Consider the following 21,156-nt stretch of genomic DNA (forward strand, 5'->3'; position numbering starts at 1 on the left):
TAAAAATCTGCTTAATATCACTGCTTTGTCATATTTTTAATTGCCGCATATATATTCGATTATTAAAAATAGTAAATTACAAATGTCTCAAAATGCTTCTTTGCCCAGAAAGCAGAAAACATAAAATGCCTGATGTCACAAAGACACTGCCAAATTTAAAAACATTGCTGCTTCCTTTTTTTGATACCAGTGATATTTCTGAATGCTTGCTCCTCAAACTGAGCTGAACAAGGAAAGCCTGGATGCCCCTAGAAACACAGGAACTTTCTTCTAGATACTTACGTGTATTTCTTGGACAAAGGGCTAGAAAATGTCTCTGACCAAAGAGGCTTTGTAAAGACTACTTGCAGAGAATTACCAACTTACCCATCAGATTTGAGTTCATGAAAGGTGTTGGGGACAAGCCTTCGTGGGCCCCTAATCGACTGTCATTCAAGTGATCACTGTAATGAGGGCTGTCTGTAAAACCCTAGAGGGAAGAAAAAAAAAAAAACCAGAGTATTAAAGAGATTATTTGGCAGTCCTGCTAATTGAGCATAATGACACTCATCTAATTAATATACAGACTTACAAATGGTCATTCCTAACCAAGTTCCTTGTTCATTACTTGAAAAACTAAAAAGAGCTCCTTTTATTCCTTTTAAGGTTTTAAAGTAGTTTCTTAATGATCGTAAAGAAAATTAGCCCTATGAACTTGTTACAGCCCAAAACAAAGTTTTACAGATCGTTATTTTAAAAAGGATAAACTAAGAAAATATACTTTTAAGTTGTAATAAATAAGGAAAATGTTTATCTCTACCCTCCTTCCTCTGTCTCCAAGCCCTACTCATTAAGAGTTAGGTAATTACAATTTAAAATACTAAAAATAATCCACAATCAATATACTAGAAACGAATCTTTTCCTAAATGGCAAACATATATTTAACAAAAAAGATCTGTTTATACTCTCTTTAATACTAGTATAACAAGACAGACTCCTAGAGAAACTGAACCATGTAAAAAGGAAAACATTTATTAAAAATCACTGATTTAAATTCTTGAGTCTTAAAATGAAATTGCATACACCATGAACACAATAAAGCTAATGTTATTATTTCACAATAGTTGCTATTAAATTTCTCTTTACAACTTAAAACATATATTTTTTTAAAACAAAGGAGAAAAAAGATACTAAAGTTTACAAATAAATGTTACAAAAAGCTCTGTGGATTAAAAACTATTATAGTTCTCAGACTCTTAACACATACTTAGTCCAGAATCATATTGTTTTTAAACAAGGCTTTGAATCCTGGTTAATTAAACCTCAGGTGATACCTACACTTCTGCTAACTTAAAATGATTTTAGTAAAGATGAAAAAAACTTCCTAGAGGCCCAAACAGGGAAGCAAACTGCCCTGGCTCACAGAAACCAGAAATCACCTAGAATCCCCTGGGACTATAAAATCATCAATCACTGAAGGTTTATTATTACCCAGACCGCAGGCTAACATTCAAGAAGACATTAATGGGGCTGAAACAGGCCTCACTATCTTTGCAGGCATGCTGTCAGTTCAACCACAGGGCTAGGAACTGAGGGGCTAAATAACTGTCAAATCATTACAATTGCTTATGGATGCATGTCACAACTCCTTCTGCTGTTCTGTTTTAAAACTAATCTTCTGGGAGTGCTAACTCCCAAATGAATCTTTGTTTCATTTTTATCTACTTTAGAATTACTGATACACATGTGATAGGCATTCAAGAAGAATCTTGGTGACATTTACAACTTGGTTATGACCACAAGGGTGTCCTCTGGTAACCACAACCAAAGTCTCGTTGGTCACAGCCACATGTAGCAGAAGCTGTGTACAAAACAGAATTGCTCCTAGCTAAGGTCACTTCTTGGAGTTTACTTTTGTTATTTAAAACTTAACACTCTTGAGGTGCTAAGTGACATATCACTATCTCACAGACATCTGGGTATTTTTCTGCCACTTCTTCCCACTGCCACTTTTAGGTATATAAGTCCAAACAAGGCATTGAAACCTACAAAACACTCACTGAAATACTGTTTAACATCATTACACGATGATATTACTCCAGAAAAACGCCAACAGAAATGTGTTTGTAGGTGAGCCACATTGTTCACACTTCATTTAAATGCAAAAGAATAATAAAAGAACTCTTCATTCTTGAAGTACCAAAAAAGAATTTTTTCTTTCCTGATCATAAAAATAAAAACATTCAAGTTTTTTAAAACTATCTCCTAAAGCAGAAGTATACAAATAGATCTAAATTTTAGAGTATCACCAAATGATTATATACACACAGTATATGAACTTCATAGATTACATGTAATACAGCTTAACACAGAGCATATTCATCTCTAAGCCCCCATTAATATGCACTCAGAGAACACAGAAATTATTTTACTATCAACATACAAAAATAATAAGTACTGTCCCTTATCTACGCACATCCACATACTGCAGGACATAGTACAGAATTTACTATAAGATTATTTCCCAGTCTACTCAGAAAGTCTGGGATTGTCATACTGCACTACAGAGTAGTCTATAAACTTTTTTCATCACGTACAAGGAAGATTTGAATGTGGGCCATTAATACCTATCTATTTAGTCATAAACTGTTCATGTATGTATATATATACACACAATTAACCAACATATAAAATTTCAGTAAGGCTTAATTTTGCTCACGTAAGACTAAAAATTTAATAGAAATTTGATTTTTCCCTACACCTCAAAGGATCATTTTTTTAAAAAAGATTTTATTTATTTATTTGAGAGAGAGAGAGAATGAATCGGGGAAGGGGCAGAGGGAGAAGCAGACTCCCTGCTGAGCAGGGAGCAAGACTTGGGGCTCAATCCCAGGACCCCGGGATTATGACCTGAGCTGAAGGCAGATGCTTAACCGATTGAGCCACCCAAGTGCCCCTCAAAGTTCATCTTAATGCATACAATTTTCTTGAAGAGTCACAGCCCAAGAGGCAAAAAAGAGACAGTTCTTCATCCACAGATGCAAACTGATGCTAGAGGACAGAACAAAGAAAATGGGCTTCTAAATGACTATCATAGTTTTGGATCTAAAATACACCAAAAACTTGGGCGCCTGGGTGGCTCAGTTGGTTAAGCGACTGCCTTCGGCTCAGGTCATGATCCTGGAGTCCCTGGATCGAGTCCCGCATCGGGCTCCCTGCTCGGCAGGGAGTCTGTTTTGCCCTCTGACCCTACCCCCTCTCATGTGTTCTCTCTCATTCTCTCTCTCTCAAATAAATAAATAAAATAAAATAAAAATCTTTAAAATACACCAAAAACTCACTTGAAAGATGAACTGGCTACTGTTTTGAGATTATTCTTGTCATTGCTTCTGCATGGTAGTAGTGATATTCATCAGAATAGAACTTTTTGTGAACCATGATGAAAAGTTACCAACTAATTTATAAATATTTAAATAAGATCACTATAGGTCACATGTTTAAGATCAGTTTTAGAAAAGTACACAGTTCTCTGTCAGCATGGTAATGTTCTAGGTATCACCCAACTAGCTTGGTGGTACCTAGAACAGTGCTTTGCAAACTTCAATATTCATATCAACTGACTAGAGATCATGTTACAATACAGATTAAGAAGCATACGGTCTAGAGTGGGGCCTGAGATTCTGCATTTCTAACACAAAGGTGATGTGATGCTACTGGTCCACAAGACCACACTTCCAGTAGCAAAAACCAAGACAATCTGGAAATAAAGATCTCTTTCACATATAGAGAGGAAAAATTCAAGGCTAGGAAGGTGACAGCCAGGTACCATCACTCCCTCAAATCAGAACCACATTAAAACACCAGAAGTTTCCAGGTAAGAATAATTAGGGAGAAATCCCACAGTTAACCAAAAAATCTGAAGCAATTAGAATAACAAAGTATTTTTATGTATGTAGGTGTATATTCCTCCATATAGTTTTAAGTAGACAAGAGATGTCAAACAGAGCTTTAATGAAAGAAGTTAGTTGACCTGGCTTTTAAAGAGAAGACTCCCTGAGTACCACATAGAGTTAGGCAAGGAGGATGGATGCTCATAAGTAGAAATGGCAAAAGAGAAGAATGCCATAACGTAATACAGTACAATATGGAAGTAGGGAAGATACAGAACAGCAGGGAAGATAGTGGAATCATACAGGGGCCAGTGAGAATATTAAAGAGTGGAGAAAATAAGGGGAAGGTGACTGGCCTGAGGGAGAAGTTAGAGTAAAAAGAAAGGAACAAAAACAAAGCAAGCAATTGTTAAGATGGAGCCCAAGGAGATCAGTCAATGGTATTGATAAATGAATGCTATATTCAATTTTGGAATGAAAAGAATAAACCAGTAAGATCATTAAATGCAGAACGATCATGGTACATATTTTAAACTGATTGAGCATTACTATGGTAAACCTGATCCCCTGCAGCTCCTAATTTGGATCTTGAATTCTGTAAAATGGATTTACTATGAAAATAACCATTAATAAAACTGAGACTTTTGTACATGAGAGATGATAAACACTACATTATGAAGGATATGCAATATTACCAGAATCATCTATCATTATAGCTTTTTAGTCATGATATTTTTAGTCAAAAGTATTTCCAAATGTACCCTAAAAAATTACTGTCCCTGTTTTATGATAAAAATGGACAGGGCACCTAGCTGGCTCAGTTGGTTAAGCGTCCGACTCTTGATTTCAGCTCAGGTCATGATCTCATGGTCATGGGATTGAGCCCTGCCTTGGGCTCCATGCTCAGTGGGGAGTCTGCTTGAGATTCTCTCTCTCCTCTCCCTCTGTCCCCCCACCCTGTGCTCACTCTCTCTCTCTCTCTCAAAAATGATAAATCTTTAAAAAATTGAAAGCACTCAAAATATCAATAACTGACAAAATCAGCTGATATACAGATTACAAAAACTGTTCAACTTCATACTTAAAAATTTGTTTAAATTACAATTTAATTTGCAAATCCTAAACAGCCTCATCTGAATGCATAACACTTTGCAAAATCTTTATATTGTGAAACATGTTCTATAAAAATGCATTTAGTACTTTTTTCTATGCTCATTTCATGGTAAAGAATTCAGAAATGTTAATCCCTGCTCTAATATGACAATAGACCTGAAGTAATCAATCAAATCTACTACCATTTTTAAACTAATTTAAACTGCATGTAAGTCAAATATTTTCTTCTACTACAAACGACAAAACAAAAGCACCTAGTATTATTTATTTACATAGTAATACTCTATTCTGGTTTGTCTCCTCAAAAATATAAGAACTTTTACCATTGCTTAATTTTTTAAATAGCTCATTTAAAAAATTTATTTCACACAACCAATAAATAAAGTGTAATCACCAGAGTACCTCCCCAGGTCGAGAACAGATTCCTGGTTTTTCTAACCTATTTTGTTATTTCTTTGTATGAAAACCAATGTCTAATCCTATTTTAAAATATTCTTTCCAATTTTTTCAATAGTTAAAAATGGTTGGGTGGGAAAAGTCTATTTCAATAAAGATTTAGTTTCTCAGAAAAGCTTCCCCTCTTTCCCAGACCCTAATAAGACCAAATTGGGTGAATTCATTCTAGACTCCCCACAACAGCAAGAATTTCCATTATATCACTGCTCACACTTATTGAAATTACCTATTTAATTATCCATTTAAATTATACCATAATTATCTGTTATAATTGCACAGTACCGTGTAGTGGATAAATGTGGAATTTTTGGAGCCAGACTGGCAGATGTGAATTCCATCTTTCCATCCACACATACTGGCTGTGTGACTTGGGGCAAAGTAATCTTTCTTGCCTCAGTTTCATTATCTATAAAATTGGAATAATAATAAATACTACCTTCATTTCACAGGTTGTTGTAAGGAGTAAATGAGTTAATATACTGTAGCAAATGGAGAAGCGCTTAGCACATAGTAAGCACATGATAAAAGCTGGTCATTATTTTTATCATCTCACTTGGAAGTCATTATGTCGAACAAATTTTGAGAAGGCAGGGATTGTTTTTTTCACAATTACATCCTCAGAACAATGGCTGGCACATACATAGCAGTTGCTCAATAAATGATGGATGCGAGATTTCAGCTGCTAAATCTTTATAATGCTGCAAGGGTTTAGATATTATAAAGGTTAAATCAGCTTTTCTACAGAACACCCAATAAGTAGCAGAAAGAAGGCTGATAAAGTATCAGCTTATTTAACTGGATTGAACAAGAAACTACAGACTTTTGGTATTCAAAGAGCCACAAGATTTCACACCAGCTATTGAAATCCTCTAGCTTCTGCATGGTCACAGCCAGCAGAATCAGCCAAAAGCCATTATCGGTTCAGGTCATATCAGGGTCCTGGGACTGAGCCCCATGTTGGGCTCCAAGCTCAGCGTGGAGCCTGCTTAAGAATCTCTCTTTCCCCTTTTCTCTGCCCCTCCCCACCCACTCGCATTCCCTCTAGGGGGGGAAAAAAAAAGCAAGTAAGAAAAAAGATTAGAAAATTAAATCAAAATAGATTAAAGAACCTAAGACCTAAAACTACCGAACTCTTAGGAGAAAACATAAACAGGTAACCTTCTTGACATCATTCTTGGTGATGATTTTTTGGGGGTTTAACACCAAAAGCAAAGGCAAGAGAAAGCAAAAGTAAGGTACAACAAACTAAAAAGCTTTTGCACAGCAATAGAAACCATCTACAAAATGAAAAAGCAACATATGGGATATAAGAAAATACCTGCAAATCATATATCTGCTAAGGGGTTAATACCCAAAATATATAAAGAACTCATATAACTGCTCTATTGTGACAGATGGTAGTTACCCTTGTGAGCACAGCATAACATATAAACTTGTCAAATCACTATGTTGCATACCTGAATGAAACTAATGTAACATTGTATGTCAACTATTTTCAATAAAAAACGAGAAAAGGGGCACCTGGGAGGCTCAGTCGGTTAAGCGTCTGCCTTTGGCTCAGGTCATGATCCTGGGAGTCCTGGGATCGAGCCCCATCGGGCTCCCTGCTCAGCAGGAAGTCTGCTTCTCACTCTCCCTCTGCCCCTCCTCCTGCCTGTGCTCCTTCTCTCACTTACTCCCTCTCTCTCTCAAATAAATAAATTAAAAAAACCATGAAAACAAAAGCTCATACCAATCAATAGCAAAAAATCCCCATTAAGTCTGATTAAAAGATGGGCAAAGGATCTGAATACGCATTTTTCCAAAGCAGACATACAAATGGCCAGTAGCTACATGAAACGGTGTTCAAAAACACCAAACAGGGAAATGCAAATCAAAACTGTAATAGGGTATCACCTCATACCTTCAAAATGGCTATGATCAGAAAGACCAGAAATAACAAGTGCAAGATGTCAATGCTACCTAGAGCAATCTACACATTCAATGCAATCCCTATCAAAATACCATCCACTTTTTTCAAAGAAATGGAACAAATAATCCTAAAATTTGTATGGAACCAGAAAAGACCCCGAACAGCCAGAGGAATGTTGAAAAAGAAAAGCAAAGCTGGTGGCATCACAATTCCGGACTTCAAGCTCTATTACAAAGTTGTAATCATCAAGACAGTATGGTACTGGCACAAAAACAGACACATAGATCAATGGAATAGAACAGAGAGCTCAGAAATGGACCCTCAACTCTATGGTCAACTAATCTTTGACAAAGCAGGAAAGAATTTCCAATGGAAAACAGTCTCTTCAACAAATGGTGTTGGGAAAATTGGACAGCCACATGCAGAAGAATGAAACTGGACCATTTCCTTACACCACACACAAAAATAGACTCAAAATGGTTGAAAGACCTCAATGTGAGACAGGAGTCCATCAAAATCCTAAAGGAGAACACAGGCAGCAACCTCTTCGACCTCAGCCGCAGCAACTTCTTCCTAGACACATCGCCAAAGGCAAGAGAAGCAAGGGCAAAAATGAACTATTGGGACTTCATCAATATGAAAAGCTTCTGCACAGCAAAAGAAACAGTCAACAAAACCAAAAGACAACCGACAGAATGGGAGAAGATACTTGCAAATGACATATCAGATAAAGGGCTAGTATCCAAAAATCTATAAAGAACTTACCAAACTCAACACCCAAAGAACAAATGATCCAATCAAGAAATGGGCAGAAGACCAAGAAATGGGCAAAAGACACGAACAGACATTTTTCCAAAGAAGACATCCAAATGGCCAACAGACACATGAAAACGTGCTCAACATTGCTCAGCATCAGGAAAATCCAAATCAAAACCACAATGAGATACCACCTCACACCAGTCAGAATGGCTAAAATTAACACAGGAAACGACAGATACTGGTGGGGATGCAGAGAAAGGGGAACCCTCCTACGCTGCTGGTGGGAAATGCAAGCTGGTGCAGCCACTCTGCAAAACAGTATGGAGGTTCCTCAAAAAGTTGAAAATAGAGCTGCCATATGACCCAGCAATTGCACTATTGGGTATTTACCCCAAAAATACAAATGTAGGAATCCAAAGGGGTACATGCACCCCAATGTTTATAGCAGCAATGTCCACAATAGCCAAACTATGGAAAGAGCCAAGATATCCATCAACAGATGAATGGATAAAGATGTGGTATACACACACAGACACACACACACACACAATGTAATATTATGCAGCCATCAAAAAAACCAAAATCTTGCCATTTGCAACAACGTGGATGGAACTAGAAGTGATGTGTGTGTGTATGTGTATATATATATGCATACATACAATGGAGTATTTTGCAGCCATCAAAAGGAATGAAATCTTGCCATTTGCAATGACATGGATGGAACTGGAGGGTATTATGATGAGCGAAATAAGTCAATCAGAGAAAGACATGTATCATATGATCTCACTGATATGAGGAATTCTTAATCTCGGGAAACAAACTGAGGGTTGCTGGAGTGGTGAGGGGTGGGAGGGATGGGGTGGCTGGTGATAGACATTGCTATGGTGAGCGCTGTGAATTGTGTAAGACTGTTGAATCACAGACCTGTGCCTCTGAAACAAATAATACATTATATGTTAAAAAAAAAAAAAAAAAAGGAAGAAGATAGCAGAAAGGGAAAAATGAAGGGGGGAAATCAGAGGGGGAGACGAACCATGAGAGACTATGGACTCTGAGAAACAAACTGAGGGTTCTAGAGGGGAGGGGGGTGGGGGGATGGGTTAGCCTGGTGATGGGTATTAAAGAGGGCACATACTGCATGGAGCACTGGGTGTTATACACAAACAATGAATCATAGAACACTACATCAAAAACTAATGATGTAATGTGTGGTGATTAATATAATTAAAAAAACAAAACAAAACAAGTGCAAGCAAGGATGTGGAGAAAAGGTAAACCTCATGCACTCGTGGTGGGAATGTGAAATGGCACACCACTATGGAAATAGTATGGAGTTTCCTCAAAAAATTATAAATAGAAATACCATATGATCCAGCAACTCCACTTCTGGGTATTTATTTGAAGAAAACAAAAACACTAATTTGAAAAGAGATATGTACCCCCTACGTTCACTGCAGCTTTATTTACAATAGCCAAGACATGGAAGCAACCTGTGTCCACTAATGGAAAAATAAAGAAATAGGAGAGTGCACACACACACACACACACAATGGAGTATTATTTAGTTGCAAAAAGGAAGGAAAATTTGCCATTTGCAACAACATAGAAAGACGAGGGCATTATGCTAAGTAAAGTAAGTCAAACAGAGAAAGACAAATACTGTATAATCTCAATGATGTGTAATCTTAAAACAAAACAAAACTCAAGTTCATAATTACAGAGAACAGATTGGTGGTTGCCAGAGACAGAGACTAGAATATGGGAAAATTGGGTGAAGGTGATCAAAAAGTACAATCTTCATATTATAAAATAAATAAGCCCTGGGGATGTAGTATACAGTACTGTGACTATGGTTAATAATACTGTAATGTACATCTGAAAGTTGCTAAGAGGAGATCTTAAAAGTTCTCATAAGAAGAAAAATAATTTATAACTGTGTGGTTAACTAGACTTAATGGGATGATTGTTTTGTAATATACATACATCTAATCATTATGTTGTATACTTGAAACTAACATATCAATTATATTTCAATTAAAAAAGAAAAAAGATTACATTCACATTAAATATATAATTTCTCCCACTTTTCTTTCTACATATCCTTTTTGCATTTTCAAAAAGTATTAGCCTATGATATATTAGATAGCATTTTTTTAAAAGGTAGTCCTGCATAGATGGTTTGAGAATCACTAGTCTATATCCTTGTTACAAAAAATATGGGCCTCAGAATAGCAGTACTGGCAAATTCTGGGAGATAGCTGAAATGCAGAACCTCTGAGTACATCTAAGACCTAGAGAATCAGAATCTACATTTAAAAAAAAACCTGCAGGGTATTCATATGCAAATTAAAGTCTGGGAAGAACTAGTCTATATTATCTCATAAATCGTATATCATGGAGCCTGATACATGGTAAAATAATATTAGTCCCTATTATTTCTTCTTCTACTACCACTAGCACCTCATTAAGTTCTAAAGAGCGCACCTTCTTAAACGGATTCTTCCACTGTCCCTTTCACATACTATATGCAACCAGGGAAAATTAGATAAAAGAGTTAAAATGGCACTCCACTGCAAAAACAGTCTCAGATTTTACATATTTTAAAAGCTTTTATCTTCTACTACTGTTGTCAACAGATTAAGATGAAGCATAAAATAAGTGTTCAATAAATATTTTTAAATATTTGGGGCACCTCTGTGGCTCAGTCAGTTAAGCATCTGCCTTCTGCTCAGGTCATGGTCCCAGGTTCCTTGGATTGAGCTGGCATCAGGCTTCCTGCTCAGCGGGGAGCCTGCTTCACTCTCTACCCCTCGCCCTGCTCATGATCTCTCTCTCTCTCAAATAAATAAAATCTTTTTAAAAATTTCAAATATTTACTATTTGTGAGATCAATTCAAATAAATCAAACCTAGGAACAAATAACATAGTCACAATAACCCTTGCATTAAGAAGCGATAACTAATTCCAAGAAGAAAGGATACCTATCAATGAGCAAAACAATGTTCTTGCATTCAGTACAATAACGTATTTTTATTTTTTCTTTTTTTAACATATTTTTAAATAATTTTAAAACACCAGTTCCATATGTTAAATTTTGTTGAATATTTATTTTATGTTAGGTGAGAAAAATAAAAGCAAAAATCAATTAGTATACAGAATAATAATATTTAACCTCTATAAAATTTATAAGGAAAGACTAGAAATTGTAAGTATTAAGGGTTTTAAATTTTACTTGTCTATATTTTCTAAAATTTCTATGAAAACCATTTATTGCTTTCAAAAAAATATACGGTTTTTCAGTTTTTCCTCTGACATGATTTAAGTACCATACTTTCAAGATAGAAAATTGGTAATTATACAGAAATAGCATCAACTAAGTAGGAAAAAAAAAAGATTCACAAAGTCAGTACCATTTTGACATTTTTTCCAATTTTTAAATGTTTCTAAACTAGTTTACACATATAAAAATGTATGTAATAAATAGCTATGTATCCACTATTCAACAAATAAAACATTGCCAATATAGCTTAAAACCCTATGGAATTCTCTCAAATTCCCCTCTGAAGTAAACAATATCCTAAATTTGTCTTTTTATTGCTTTCATGCATTACTTAATACTTCTATTGCATATGTATACTCCCTAATATAGCACCATTCTGCATGTTTTAAAATGTTATCTAAATAGTATCTTTTTTTCTTTACTCGCTTAACATTCAATATGTAAGATTGACATATGTTGAAAAAATATAGCACTGGCATACATGTCACTACTATATAATATTCTATTTATAAACATAACACAATTTATCCATTCCCCTTTCAATGACTTTTAACTCACTTCCCATTTTCTCCTATTACAAAAAGGCTGCTATAAACACTTCAGTAATATGTCTCCTTGCATAAACATGAGAATTTATGTGAAATTCTCTCTAGGAGTAGAATTCTAGGTTGTAGAGTATGCACACCTTCAAAGTTACTAGACACTGCCAAACTGTTCTGTAGGACAGAAATATACTATCATTTAAGAAAAAAGTCTCATATTTCATACTGAATCAGAATGTTTCTGAGCTATACAGACAGCCCCAACTTATGAAAGAAAGCTTCCAAAGCCCACTTACAAGTTTTATGTAACTTGTGATGCACTTTCCAGATGGTAAAAAGCAAAGCAATCACAAGTACATTTCCTTATCAGTTCATTTAACCCTTATGTAGTTTTTTCTTATCTAAAATAGTCTGACCTGGGTTAAAAGGTAGTCATTTGCCATAATAAATATTCAAGACCACATTTGTTAAATGAGTTAATCTTCTCTAGGCTCCTTAGTTTCATTAATGTTCTATAAATAAAATTGCAGCCATTACTCCGGGTGTTGATCAAGCAAAATTTGACAGAAATACAGTAATATTTTTAGTTTGTTGCCAGTATCTGGTCTTGATGCTCAGTGTTATACAGGCTGCTACAGCCACTTGGCAAGAGTGTTGACTGATGCTTATTGTTAGATCCTGACCCCACAGGCATAACAGTTCACAGTTCATGATGAAAACAGTAATGTGTATCCTGGTAATATTGATAGAACAATACTTTTGGATTCTCTTGTCAGCCAGGGTGATAATGACCATGATCCAGCCATTTATACTGCCTCTTCCAGCTCCTATGAATAAAGCCACTCATCTTTAAGGGTAAGCCCAAATTAAAAGTATAACAATAATAGAATGTTCCTTTGATAACTGGCTCATATGGGTGGTAAATCCGTGGCCTTGATTTAGTTCCCTGAAGGTAAAAGTAAATAAACCATAGATGAAAGATCAGGGATTCCTTCTAGGAATGCACATGAAGTCTTCTCTCAATTATATAATTTAAGGTTTTCTGTGCTAACAATAATAGCATCAGCATACATTTGATACTATTTGCAAGAATATGAGTTAAGGGCTCTACTCCCTTAATCCTTACAACATCATGAATCCTCACAACCCCATGAACTGTTACTCCCATTACATACATAAGAAAATGAGTGCAGAGAATTTACATAATTCAAATGATATCCAACAGTAAGTAGCAGGATGAGTCTGAACCCAAGCAATCTGATTCTAGAGCCCACCATGCAATGCTGCCTCTCTGGTATTAACTGTTCCTCCCTAGAATTATTGTGAATTAAATGGCTCAATGACAGGCTAGAGACATAAAATGAGGAGTATATTTGTTGAAACAGTAATTCACAGGTGAAAAGGAATTAAGCCAGGAAAATGCAACAACAACAAAACAATCAAAAAAATTTTTTTAAACCCCCAATTTGGCAAGTGGTATTTGAAATAGTGGAGGTAGTCATAAGAGCTTTTGAGAACTTTTTGAACCCCTGGATTCTGATGGGAAAAAAAAAGCAAACAAAATGGGAAATGGAAAAATTTCCTATGGTAAGTAGATATCAAGTACATTCATTCATTCCTCCTGAAGAATATTCCCCTTGTCCAAGATGGGAATAAACTGCAGCAACCTTCTGTGATGCTGAGATAGTTCCTGCAGAATGATAATGACATGGCAATTATAATTAATAATTAATATTCATTGCAATGAAATGCGAGGGAAAAGTCTAGAGAAAGGCTATGTAACTCTATTCCATTTAACAAAAGGGAGCATCTGAATGACACTGAAAATTAAAAAACAAACAAAAACAAACTGTTCCTACAAGGATAAGAATCTTTAGGGTCTGAGCCTTAAATCCAACTTCAACCTGAGGCCTACCCAGAGAAACAGAGTCAGAGGAAGCACCTAATCTTCCTTTGGAAACTGGTGACTTGTTTTTGCAGCACTGAAGTTACCCAGACAAGAGAAAGACCCATTATCCCTTCTTCAGTTCCTAGATCTCTGGAACCCCTGGTAGTCACCTAGCTAAAGGACCACAGGTGCCATACAGATATTCCAAGAAAGAACGGACAAAGAAAGAAAACTCTACTTCTACCTAATACCAAAGGAAGACAGTGCCCCTGATTCCTGAACTTTCTCTTGGAGAGTTCTCAGCAGCTGAAAAGTTAGGACTTCCTTTTCTTCTTTTTTCAGGACTTCCTTTGAAAAATAGAAAAAGCATCACCATCAAATAAGAGAGGTAGGTGCAACTACTCTGAGTGAATTTATCTGATACAAAACCCATAACTTTTAGAGATGACTTTTTAAGGATAAATGGGCTTCTGAAAACTAAACATGGTCCTCCTAGCTCAAACTTCTATATTAAATGAGTAGGTCAGGGGCGCCTGGGTGGCTCAGTCATTAAGTGTCTGCCTTCGGCTCAGGTCATGATCCCGGGGTCCTGGGATTGAGCCCCGCATCGGGCTCCCTGCTCGGCAGGAAGTCTGCTTCTCCCTCTCCCACTCCCCCTGCTTGTGTTCCGTCTCTCGCTGTGTCTCTGTCAAATAAATAAATAAAAAATCTTAAAAAAAAAAAAAATGAGTAGGTCAGAGTTCATCAAGTTTTTCTTGATTTTGTACATTCCTCATTTTCAACTTTCAGAATTTTTAAATTTGACAAAGCATTTAAAATATTTTTGAGAAAGCTTCTAATTTTTTTAGTTTAAGAAAGTACTTTTAAAAATTGTATTTATAAATAACCACATCTGCAGCTTTAGAATCAGATTCCCATCAATATGTTAATATTTCAAAGATGTATTTAAAGCTTTTTTATGTTAGCCTTTATTGTTAAGAACATCAAAGGAATTAAACTCTAAATACATTACCCTTCCCATTTTCATGGCCCTTTTTTAGCAAAAGATCCATCACTTATTTTTGCATGTTTGGCAGCTTATCAGTATGTGAAGCTATCTCCTTCTCCATCAGTTGCCTAACCAGAAAGGCCTCTGAGCAACTCTAACATACTGCTGAGGAATGACCCCTGGGGGAGTACTCATTTACCAGTTTGAGGAACACATTCTAGATTTCCATATGGACAAACCAACTTTTTAAAATCACTAAAAGCCCGACTCTTGTGGGTCCAGATATCTTAGTTCACTCATATCACACATGTATTTAAATAACCAAATTAAGTGAATTCAAGAATAAAATTCATGCAATAAAAATAGTTATACCCTTCTTCTACTCAACTAAAAAACCATGCACCCTAGAGTAATAAGCATGATAAATACAATCTATTGTTCTGTTAGTATGGATTTTTGAATGCTTCTCAGGTGAAGCATCTCATTCCATGGCTATTCTATTGTACAAACATAGTATTCTTCATAAAATATATTAAAACACAAACCAGCAACTTTATTTAGTAAACAACCACAGAAATAGCTATCTGATCCATTATCAGAGGAAAACTCTACTCTGATGTGTGTGTATATTCTATTTATCCAATTAAATAAAATTGGCAAGGCAAGTTTAAGTGGCATTACTTTATTAGAATACTTCTGGCCAATACACATAATTAAAAGAAAAAATAGTGAGATAGTTACCTCTTTAAAAGTAAAATACTGTATTTCAGACATGCATCCAAATTGATACTGTTTTACTGTATTTTCAGATACTTACAAAAATATAAGATTAATTACATTTGTACACAATACAAAATATTCAGATACTTAGAGAAACAGGAGACCAGGATCCCTTTGATAATCAACAGTAGTTCACAGTATTACCAGTCTTTTTATTATTTATTTATTTATTAAATTTTATTTTATTATGTTATGTTAGTCACCATACATTACATCATTAGTTTTTGATGTAGTGTTCCATGATTCATTGTTTGTGTATAACACTCAGTGCTCCACTCAATACGTGACCTCTTTAATACCCATCACCAGGCAAACCCATCCCCCAACTCCCTCCCCTCTAGAACCCTCAGTTTGTTTCTCACGGTCCATAGTCTCTCATGGTTCGTCTCCCCTTCCGATGTCCCCCCCCTTCATTTTTCCCTCCCTATTACCAGTCTTTTTAAATATACCTCCTAAGAAAGACTGGAAGATGTGCCACTTAAATATTAAGACTAACAGTGGCACAAACTGAATTATCATCTACTTGATCAAATGTCACAATTTCATTTAGAGCAATAATTGACTTTCTCTTTTTTTTCCTGCTCTCTGCTTTGAGTTCTTTTTTTTTTTTTTTTTAAGATTTTATTTATTCGTTTGAGACAGAGAGATACAGAGAGAAAGAGCATGAGCAGGGGGAGAGGCAGAAGCAGGCTCCCTGCTGAGCCAGGAGCTGGATGCAGGGCTCATCCCAGGACCCTGGGATCATGACCTCAGCTGGAGGCAGACGTTTAACCATCTGAGCCACCCAGGTGCCCCTCTGCTTTGAGTTTTTTTTTTTTAAGATTTTATTTGAGAGAGCGAGAATGAAAGAGAGAGAGAGAGAGCACATGAAAGAGGGGAAGGGTCAGAGGGAGAAGCAGGCTTCCCGTGGAGCAGGGAGCCCGATGCGGGACTCGATCCCGGGACTCCAGGATCATGACCTGAGCCGAAGGCAGTCGCTTAACCAACTGAGCCACCCAGGCGCCCCTGCTTTGAGTTCTTATGTCTTCAATGTGTACTATCAATCTCTAACTTAGATGCATTCAAGTGTGTTTATGGACACTTCTGTGAGAGGGATCTTTTTTTGTCTTTCCAGCTCTTGACTTCCTTCTTATTCTCCTCTTCCCTATAACCTACCCCTTTTACCTTTCATATCATTTTAATCTACTCATAAAATTAAAGAGATTAAACCATGCATATGGAAGTGTGACAATGCATATGTATACATCAGTATTACTGCCAAATAATTGATCAGGCACTATGCTAGGTGCTTGGATACAAGAATGAATAAAACGGTCTTTGACTTCAAGGAGCTCATAGCTTAGAAAAAAGAAACAATACCTAAAAAGATTTCAATAAACTGAGTAACTTCTGCATGAGTTCTGAGTCTGAGGTGTGTCCCATTACAGTTTCCAAAGGTTTGATCAGTATTCTTAGACTCCCTATTATTCTAATGGACAAGATAGCATAACCAATGAAATTTTAAATGATGCCCAAGCCAGTGTGCCAACTTCCAAGTTAAACTTCTTGAGTTGAGTAAGAATAGTTTGGAAGATGGTAATATATCAGCTCAACTTCAAATGAGAACATCAAAGCAGAACAAGCACTCTCAGGCAGGCAGAAGAAATAGCATTAAGATTTACTAAAAATGCCCTAAAGCATAATGAAACATGCTGATAACTAGAAAACAAAAATGTCCACAAGCACACACCTCTGGTGGCATCATAATCATCACAGTTACATTTTATTGAGTGCCTTCTATGCACCACTATCTATAGATAACTGCATTTTCCCCATCTCAAAACTGAGGAAATTTTGTCTAAGAGAATTTAACTTTCTCAAAGTCAGAGAATGGTAGAGAACTGATTTAAAGTTGGGAACTATGACAACAGATGACTTAATGTTAGTCACTGATTTTTTCATTTCCAGCACCGAGAAATCTGACAACAGAGTACACATTTAAATAGAGAATAATTTCCATTAAGCAAGCCATTTTCAAGGTCTCAGAATCCCTTTGGTCTCGGGACTTGTTATATAAAAATATTTTGTCTTAAAACATATTTTGTCTTATGTCTGCCTTCCGCTCAGGTCATGATCCCAGGATCCTGGGATCGAGCCCTGCTTCAGGTTCCCTACTCCACGGGAAGACTGCTTCTCCCTCTCCCACTCCCCCTGCTTGTGTTCCCTCTCTCACTGTGTCTCTCTCTGTCAAATAAATAAAATCTTTAAAAAAATATATTGTCTTAAAAAATATTGAGAACCCCAAGGAGCTTTTATGTGGAACATATCCAGTGATATTTACCACATTAGAAAGTAAACCTGAAAAATTAAAAACACAAGGAACTCAGAGCAAAAACATTATCATATATCATGTAGCATTTGCAAACTTCAGAGTACACTCAGGAAAGAACAAGACTGAAATGGCAAAAAATGTTTTAGTAGTATGAAAATAGTTTTAACCTAGCAAACACTCTAAAAGGGTCTCAGAGACACAGAGAGGTCCCTGGAACATATTACGTAAATGGCTGGAATAGACTATTTACTATATTTTAAAATAAATTATGAACCCTGATTACCACTACTGTCAGAATCTGGAAACCCTGGTTGAAGATTATTTATTTAAAACAGAGGCCTCATTTCAACAGAAAGGAAAAAAGATTCAGGGAAGTCAAGGGGCATGCCTAACATCACACAGCTAGTTGGTGGCAGTTATTTAATACTACTATATTAAAGAACAGATTTTTGTCTTCTGATTATAAAATATCAGTAGACAATTACTTGGGGAGTTGGTAGTAAGGAAAGCAATTACACAATAGCGAACAGGGTATCAAAATTCCAAGGATTTCTGGAATAAGCCAGTACTTTCAGTCTTGTGCAGAAAAAGCTGATTGTGCAGGCTTCGTTTCTCCATTCACTGGTATGTGCTGTTCCTAGGGTTTCTACTTTCAAAGCATATCCGTGGCCCTTATCAGATCAGCCTAGCTAAAAACTCCATTTCCATTAGCACTTCCAGACAGGACAAAGTAACAGAGACCAGATTAACCCTCACATTTGAAACAATCAAAAAACTAAACAGCAGTTTTGAGACATCGGATGTGGACAGTGCAGGATACTGATCCCTGAGAGAGGGGAAACAAAGTGAATCTTAGGATTGCTGACGGGGACTAGGGAAGAGGGAGATATCTCCACCTAGAACTCTATCCCAGCAAAAAAATAAAGAATATTTCAGACACACAGAAGATGAAAAACCTCATCAGCACCAGACCTGCACAATCAGAGTGTTAAAAGAAGTTCTTTAATCACAAGAAAAATAATACCAGCTAGAAATATGGACCTATACAAAGGACTAAAGCATATTTCTTGACCATAATGGAATTAAATTAAATATCAATAATAAAAATATCACCAGAGAATCCTCAAATATTTCAAAATCAAACAATATACTTCTAAGTAAGTATTCAAGGAAGAAATCAATAGGAAAATTATAAAGTATTTTGAACTGAATGAAATGAAAACTCAACATAGCAAAAACTGTAGGATGCAGGTAATACCATGGTCAGAGGAAAATTTATAGCACTAAAACACCTGTTAGAAAAGTTCTAATCAATGACCTCAATTACACCTTAAGAAACTAGAAAACAGGGGGTGGGAGGATGGGTTAGCCTGGTGGTGGGTATTTAGGAGGGCACATTCTGCATGGAGCACTGGGTGTTGTGCACAAACAATGAATCATGGAACACTTCATCTAAAACTAATGTTGTAATGTAAGGGGATTAACATAAGAATAAAAAAATTAAAAAAAAAAAAAAAAAATTTCTCAGTAAAAAAAAAAAAAAAAAAAAAATTTCTCAGTAAAAAAAAAAAAAAAAAAAAAAAAAAAAAAAAAAAAGAAACTAGAAAACAGGGTGCCTGGATGTCTCAGATGGTTAAGCGTCTGCCTTTGGCTAAGGTCATTACCCAAGATCCTGGGATGGCGTCCTGCATCGGGCTCCCTGATCAGCAGGGAATCCGCTTCTTCCTCTCCCTTTCCCCCTCCCCCCTGCTCATGCTCTCTCTTTCTCTTGCTCTCTCTCAAATAAATAAAACCTTTTTTTTTTTTTTTTTTTTTTTTTTTTTTTTTTAAGATTTTATTTATTTATTTGAGAGAGAGAGAGAGAATGAGAGACAGAGAGCATGAGAGGGAGGAGGGTCAGAGGGAGAAGCAGACTCCCTGCCGAGCAGGGAGCCTGACGCGGGACTCGATCCTGGGACTCCAGGATCATGACCTGAGCCGAAGGCAGTCGCTTAACCAACTGAGCCACCCAGGCGCCCATAAATAAAACCTTTTAAAAAAAAACAAACCTAGGAAACAAAGAACAAATTAAATTCAAAATAAGAGTTACAGAAGTCAAGCATACTGAAAACAGAAAAACAACAGAGAAAACCAATGAAACAAAAAACTAGTTCTTTGAGAATATCAGTAAAATGATAAGCCTCTAGCCATACCGAAAAAAAAAAAAAAAGGAAACAATTCACTAATAATATCAGGAATGAGTTAGGGACTGTAACTATAGATTCTACAAATATTGTGCTAGGCAGACTCTAAAATGGCCCTCAATGATCTCTGGTATCCATTCCCCTATATAAACCATTCCCCTGGAGTGTGAGCAGGCCTAGTAATTTGCTTCTAACCAAAAGAATATGGCAAAAGTGATACGATGTCATTTCTGTGATTAGGCTCCATAATACTGTGTCTTCTTTCTTGCTAGAAGACCTCCTCCCTTGCTGGCTTTGATGAAGTAAGCTGCCACGATGGAAAGGCCTGGCTAGCAAGATACAGAAGAAGGCAGTTTCCAGCCAATAGCCACTGGGAACTGTGGCCTTCAGTTCAACAAATGAAAAAACTGAATCCTGACAAACACATATGAACGTGGAAGCAGACTGTTCTCCAAAAGGTCTTTCAGATGGTACTCTGATTCTGACCAGTATCTTGCTTACGACCTTGTAAGAGACCCTGAAGCAGAGGACCAAGCAAAGCTACACCCAAATCCTCATGAACAGAAACTGACAGACAATAAATGTGTATTATTTTAAGAAACAAAATTTGTGGTACTTCGTTGATATAATCAAAAGATAATTCATACAAATATTTAAAAGATAACAAATATTATGAACAACTTTATGCCAATAAATTCAACTTAGATGAAATGGACAAATGGACATATTTCTTAAAATACACAAACTAATAAAGTTCACTCAAGAAAAAATAAGTAACTTGAATAGTCCTTTATTCACAAAACTGAAATTATAATTAAAAATCATCCCTAGAAGAAACTTCAGGCACACATATCTTAACTGATAAATTCTACTGAACATTTAAGGAGGAAATAATACCAATTCTACACATATTCCTCAAGAAGTTAAAGAGTAATACCTCTCGACTCATTCTTTGAAGCCCATATTAGCATGATACCAAATTCTGACATAGTACAAGAAAAAAAAAATCCTACAGATCAGTATTACTCAAATATAAAAATTCTTAACATTTTAACAAATTGAATTCAATAATAT

The 21,156-nt window shown here is 36.0% G+C and overlaps 1 protein-coding gene across 7 annotated transcripts in view; it reads right to left on the reverse strand.

The window, feature by feature from the left end:
* Positions 1-21,156, reverse strand: part of TCF12 (transcription factor 12) — a 375,623-nt gene that overhangs the window by 185,326 nt on the left and 169,141 nt on the right. For all 7 annotated transcript variants that reach the window (XM_045899994.3, XM_045899996.3, XM_045899993.3 and 4 more), the window contains one exon: positions 367-469. In XM_045899994.3, coding sequence (XP_045755950.1) covers positions 367-469 — 103 coding nt within the window. The remainder of the gene's footprint in view (positions 1-366; positions 470-21,156) is intronic.

This window comes from Mirounga angustirostris, unplaced genomic scaffold (genome assembly GCF_029215605.1).
Source record: "Mirounga angustirostris isolate CCGP_5_RB_7025 unplaced genomic scaffold, mMirAng1.0.hap1 SCAF_9, whole genome shotgun sequence".
NCBI lineage: Eukaryota > Metazoa > Chordata > Mammalia > Carnivora > Phocidae > Mirounga > Mirounga angustirostris.